This window comes from Corylus avellana, chromosome ca7 (genome assembly GCF_901000735.1).
Source record: "Corylus avellana chromosome ca7, CavTom2PMs-1.0".
Taxonomy (NCBI): Eukaryota; Viridiplantae; Streptophyta; class Magnoliopsida; order Fagales; family Betulaceae; genus Corylus; species Corylus avellana.
Window position 1 is genome coordinate 9,991,252 of NC_081547.1, and position 6,173 is coordinate 9,997,424.

The 6,173-nt window shown below is 34.7% G+C and overlaps 1 protein-coding gene across 1 annotated transcript; it reads left to right on the forward strand.

Moving 5' to 3' along the window:
* The first annotated feature begins 876 nt into the window (after positions 1 to 876).
* Positions 877 to 5,763, forward strand: LOC132188703 (telomere repeat-binding factor 4-like). Its single transcript, XM_059603233.1, has 6 exons — positions 877 to 1,196; positions 1,847 to 2,052; positions 3,181 to 3,265; positions 4,112 to 4,195; positions 4,924 to 5,203; positions 5,309 to 5,763. The coding sequence occupies exons 1-6, from the start codon at positions 1,047 to 1,049 to the stop codon at positions 5,338 to 5,340; spliced, it is 837 nt and encodes a 278-aa protein (XP_059459216.1). The 5' UTR covers positions 877 to 1,046; the 3' UTR covers positions 5,341 to 5,763.
* Positions 5,764 to 6,173: the final 410 nt, after the last annotated feature.

Sequence of the window (6,173 nt, forward strand, 5' to 3'; positions counted from 1 at the left end):
GACATCCCAAGATCTACTTAGGCAAATTAAATAGGCCCTATAAGAGGCTCTCTTACAATAGCCTAAAGGATCTTTAGTAATCGAGTACATCGTCTTTCGAATGCACATAAAACTAACAACATCAGTGAATTTTATAGGGGCAAAATGTTTGGATAATACTGCCCTCCTAAATGCACTAACTAGACCCTCTTCATTTCATTTGAAATTGAGGATCTATTTCCATCATTGAAATGATAATTTCTCCTCAATGATTAATTTACTAAAGATACTCATTTGAAATGTCACTACAATGTTGATATGAATCCTTTGCTATGATGTGAAGCGTTAAGGTTTTAAAAAAGAAAATAATATCTATAAAGATTTTGCACAAACCAAATTATTTGTGCTCTCCAATAAAAAAATGATACATTAGTGTGGAACACCAAACATCATAACTTATCAATACATAAAGGAGCATATCACTAAAAATAAAGAAAAATGCTAAAAAAGATTCAAGCAAGGTTGAAGCCTGAAGGTCCCTTTAACCTTCTATAATACCATGATAAATTTAAAAATTATTATGAAAAATAAAGAAAGATATAGAAAAGAAGAATATAAGAAGTAAGATGGTGTTATGTGAATATCTAACGGGGATAGAATTTAGGTTCTAAAGAAACTTAAATCTTAGATTCTGAGAGAATTTAAACCTTTTAGATTTTGAGAGAACCTAAAATTATTTTCAAATAAGGGCTCGTTTGTTTCGACTCAAAATATTTTTTTATGGGATAGTCAAACAACTGTGTATCTGACGGTCTCCATTAGTCGAAGCACACGTGGCACCAACCAGATCCATAGGAAAAATTAGTAAGAGAGTGGCAGAGTGCTATCGCTCAGCTCTATCCGTGACTGTAAAACTCTGTAAATCCATAATAAGAAAAGGGAAAAAGAAAAAGAAAAAGACGAGGGAGCGGGAGAGAACCCCGAAACGCAAAAAACGAAAAGCCTTCCTTCTTTCTTTCACAGCTTTTGTTGTTTGTCAGAGAGAGAGAGAGAGAGAATCGTTGAGAATGGGGAATCAGAAGCAGAAGTGGACGTCGGAGGAGGAAGAAGCGCTACTGGCGGGAGTAGCGAAGCACGGCCCAGGGAAATGGAAGAACATTCTCAAAGATCCCGATTTTGCTCCTTTCCTCACTTCCCGCTCCAACATCGACCTCAAGGTATTAATTCGCCCTATTTTGATTTTATGCATACAATGACTGATTCATTTAATTCTTTTAGGGTTTCTTTTTGGCCTCTAAGCTACTGTCCGGTTCGAGCGAATTTTATTTTCTCTAATTTAGGGTTCCATGTATTTGGATTCATCATAATTTGTTTTATGTGTTGTCGAGGGTCTGATTGCTGAGCAAAACCCTAATAATTTTTTAAAATTTTTTATTTTATTTTATTTTATTTTTTCTAAAGACCAAACATATAACTAGTATTATCAAATGCATATAAAACAAAACCCTAAATTTATTTTCAGAACTCGCTTCTACTAGGCCGTAATGACCCCTGGAATTTTGCGTTGTAAATACTAGTTCCTGCATTTTGGTTTTCTGAATGGAATAGGAAAAATGCAGTGACAAAAAGGGGTTAGGATTTAGGCTTTTGTGAAGTAGAAATTCAGCTAAGGAAGAATTGAAGACATTGTTTTAATGGAGAAAATTGGATATAAAAGCATAGGCTTTTGGTGGGTTCTGTGTTGCTTGTCAGGCATTATTGAGTTGAATTATCCGTGGTCCATTCTATTATATTTAATGATTTATTTTAGCGCAATCAATTCGAACCTCCGTGCTCTTTATTTGTCTCATTCTTGCATACCTACCAGGACAAATGGCGAAACCTGAGTGTTAGTACTTCTGGGCAAGGCTCTAAAGATAAATCGAGGACTCCAAAAGTAAAAAGTGTAGCAGCTGCTCCAGTCCCCAATGTGCCAAATTCTTCTCCTGCTCCTCCACTTCGTCATAAGGTATCTGCTGACTTTGTCACGGTTGATCCTTCTAATAGCACACAGGAAGGAAAGAATGCTCCACGGTAAGTGGTTGTCTTCCTCCTTTTCTGTAGCTTATTCATATACGATGTGTGATATATGAATGAATTAGTTATCCTTTGATTTTACGTCCTTTTCCCATATGTAAGGGGTGGAGGGTGCAGGCATGGGTTCAATCCCGTATGGGTGAGCGAGTTGCGCGTACTTGTGATAAGAAATCTATTTGTATAGTATGGTCTTCTCAAACTTTTATTACTACCACCATTTTTGTAGTTATCTTTTAATAATTATAGAGAGCAATTCCGATTGATAAGTGGTTTGACAGTGATTAATTTGGCCTAAATCCCGTTGTCTAGTATCATGATAATATTGAATGTGTAATTTTTGCATGCATGTATAGAATATTAGTACTTTTAGAAATAACTTTTAGTATCTTTTGATCTTCTACCATCTACCATAATAAGTACCATAATACATGCATACTTGATACTGTTCCAGATCTCAAAACTTTGCTAACATAAGTGCTTTCCAGAAAAGGAGGCAACATGATATAAAATCTGCATATGTTGACTTGTCTTGTTGTTGCTTCCAACTTAGTTCGAAAAACTGACTACATGAACACTATAAATTTTAACGTACAGCTACCAAAAGTTATATGAGTAAATATAAAGGTGTAGTTTAACTTTCTTTTGTGTATAATATGATATGATGTGATGGAAGGAACTTGGTAGAAGTTAAGCATTGGAAGGAGTGGATTTATGTATTTGAGCAATTTGTCTAAATTTTTACATGCGGCCATTATTATGATTCAGGCTTTAATTCACTTTGCCTTTTGTTTTAGTCTTGTAGATGATCAATACGGGGTTGGGATGCACTTCGTATAATATATTTTTTGATAAGTACTTTGTATAATATATGATAGACTGATTTCATGATTTGTATATGCTTTTAAAGCATGCCATGAATCTAAAATTCATACAACTTGAAGTTGAAAGGCTGTTGATTGTGTGATTTTTGCGTTATGTTGATGACGTGCTATAATTTGCTGCTTTACTATTACAACCATTTATGCAATTATTCTTCTCTTTATATATTGTTTGTTATGTTGTTAGTTTCTCATTTTATCAAGGTCTCTTGATGGTTTATGTGATGCTGTTTCTTTCTCTTATCAGGTACAATGCAATGGTTTTTGAAGCTCTTTCAGCACTAAAAGATACAAATGGATCTGATATAGGTGCCATTGTCCGCTTTATTGAGGTAAGATGAATCTCTTCTTGTTTTTAATTCTTGTACATATTGGACAATATATTACTAAAGGAAGTTGCATTAGGTTGTAGAATGTTCCTGGCATGGTTCAAAAAGTACAATTTAGGATGAGAAGAAACATATTTCTGCCAAACCTGAAAGTTGCACTAGAAAGACATAGAATGCTCTTAAACAAATTCTTATACATGACGTGAACTTAAAATCAAACAGAATTTTGGTTGCATTATTTGAATTTAACTGTCCAACACTACTGGTCTTCAAGGTTTAGGGTTGAATAACAATGTTGTCAACGTTTGTCTGTATCTTCCGATTGACCCTGCGACTGCTTGCTCCACAGCTTTAGGATTTTATTCTGCTTTCTTACAAGAGGATAATTAGAAGAGAATTCCTTTAGGATGGGTGATGTGGATAATGCTACATAAAGCGACAAAAAATTATGACAACTTTTTTGCCTTTTATGAGATTACTTGTCAAATCCATCAGTGACAATATTTAGACTTTTGAGAGTGTTATCTTCAGGAAGTCAAGGTCCTAACCATCATGCAAGGTGATCCATGGTTTTCTTTTCAGTGACCACCTATTGATGAGTAATTCTCAACTTGCAATGCAAATTATAACACAATTGGCTCTTCATGGATCCTCACACCTGTGTTTTCCCTCGACTTGGTTTTACTTTGTTGAGCAGCAGGCATGGAGTTATAACATTAGGGGAATGGAAAATAACATTTTTTTTTCTTGCTTCACTTTATTTTCGAGTCAGCAAATATTCTCTAGCCTCAAGTTTTATTATGTATGAGGTTAGAAGAGATCTCAACTCTCTGGATTTATATATTGCAGGAAAGGCATGAGGTGCCACAAAATTTTAGGAGGTTACTTAGTTCAAGGTTGAGAAGGCTTGTTTCACAAGGCAAACTTGAAAAGGTGAATTGATTTCATTGATATTTCACCAAAACCATATCTTATTATAATTTGGGAAAAATATAATTTAGCCCCCCAAACTACTAGTCATTTTCATTTTAGTTCCCTAATGTTCAAAAAGTGATAAAATAGCCCACAAACTACTAAAAAGTTGCAATTTGTCCACTCCGTTAGTCAACACCGTCAAATAGGATAGAAAATGCAAAACAATGTTCTTTTTTGAAGTTAAGTTACTAAAATGCCCTTTTGGAAAAAAAAATCAATTAAAAAAATGCCCCCCCAAAAATGACGTCGTTTTGGGGGGCATTTTTTAAATTGATTTTTTTTTCTAAAAGGGTATTTTAGTAACTTAACCTTGTCAAAACGACGTAGTATTGAATTTTCCATCCTAGTTGACAGTAATAACTAACGGAGTGGCCAAATTGCAACTGGTTAGTAATTTAAAGGGCTACTTTATCACTTTTTGAACATTAGGGGGCTAAAAATGAAAATAACTGGTAGTTTGGGGGGCTAAATTATATTTTTCCCTTATAATTTTCTTTCCACATATTGTGTCCGGTGTTGAGATTTTTTTCCCCTATAATATAATGCGCCAGATGTGATCTTAATGCCTTTCTTAATAGAAAGCTTCTTTCCTTAGTGATGACAGCATCACTATTGCTGGCTTCCTGGAAAGCTTATTTCCTTAGTGATTAGGTTACGTGACATTCCAACTTAAATACAAAATGCAGGTCCAAAATTGCTACAAGATCATAAAAGATACCGAGTTGGGAACAAAAACACCTAGCCCAAAGCAAAAGGATGTCAGGCCTCGGCAGTCACTGAGCTCTGGGTTAATGACCACTAGTGAGACTGTGGATGATGCCGCTAATGCTGCAGCCTACAGAGTAGCTGATGCAGAAAACAAAGCATATATGGCTGCTGAAGCCGTTAAAGAGGCAGAAAGAACCTCAAAGATGGCAGAGGATTCCGATTCAATGCTACAGCTAGTGAAAGATATCTATGAAAGATGTAATGCTGAAAGCATCATACCTCCTTAGTCCATTGTTAATTGTTATTGTTCCAGTATCTTGATGATATTAACCTTCTTTTGTTTCTTTGGGTTTACCTCTGCAGGTTCACATGGTGAAGTTGTCCTCTTGGCTTAGGTTATTGGTAGTAGTAAGTTTTTCTTTATTGGGGTATAACATGGATGTATGATTAGATGATATCTTTGTAAATTCATTGATCCAATGCAACGGTCGCAAATTTTTCATGACTATGTGCATCACCATTTTCATAGACAGCCAGGGTGGGGCAAGGGGGCAACTGCAGTTACCCTTGGGGGAGCTTCCTGGAAGAATCTAACTGTTCGTTTTTTTTTTTGTTTTTGCATTTTGGTTTTGCTTTTTTGGTTACACCTTCTCGGTTGTAATCCTCCCCAAACCAAAAGCATAGCCTAGAGTACACCTAAACTAGTGTTGTTGTGTGTGTAAATAAATGTAGATAGTAATGTTCCAAGATTTTGTTGGTTGACAAGATTATTTCTGGTTTGGTGCCATCGATCAAATTCTTATGTCTTCCTTTGATTATTGTTTTTCTTGTTACCATTTTCTTTGTTGGGCAGTAGCTGAATTCACTATTAATGTTTAAATGGCTAAAAAAAATTCGCTATTATTATCCCAAAACTAAAATTGCCTAAATGTTTACTTTTCACCCTCCCCATTAAAATTAAAAAAAATTAAAAAAAAAAAAGGTAGTGAAGTGAATAGTACTTACCAAATTTAAAAATTACTATTCACTAACTTATTGATTAAACAACTCATTTTTCTCTCTTCGTTTTTTCTTTTAGTTTTTCTCTTTCTTTAATAGTTTAAAAAAAAAAAAACTTCGAAAAATAATATTTAAATGGAATAGTGCAAGTGAATTGATTTAAAATAGTGAAGCTACTGGGGTGCTCTAAAAAGCATTTCTAGCAGCCTTACCAAATTTTACTCACTAA

Excerpts from the sequence above, each read along its gene's own strand:
- LOC132188703 (XM_059603233.1), top strand. The coding sequence starts at position 1,047 with ATGGGGAATCAGAAGCAGAAGTGGACGTCGGAGGAGGAAGAAGCGCTA. Across the intron at positions 4,196-4,923 it reads CACAAGGCAAACTTGAAAAG|GTCCAAAATTGCTACAAGAT; the intron begins GTGAATTGATTT and ends TACAAAATGCAG. Across the intron at positions 5,204-5,308 it reads GAAAGATATCTATGAAAGAT|GTTCACATGGTGAAGTTGTC; the intron begins GTAATGCTGAAA and ends TTACCTCTGCAG.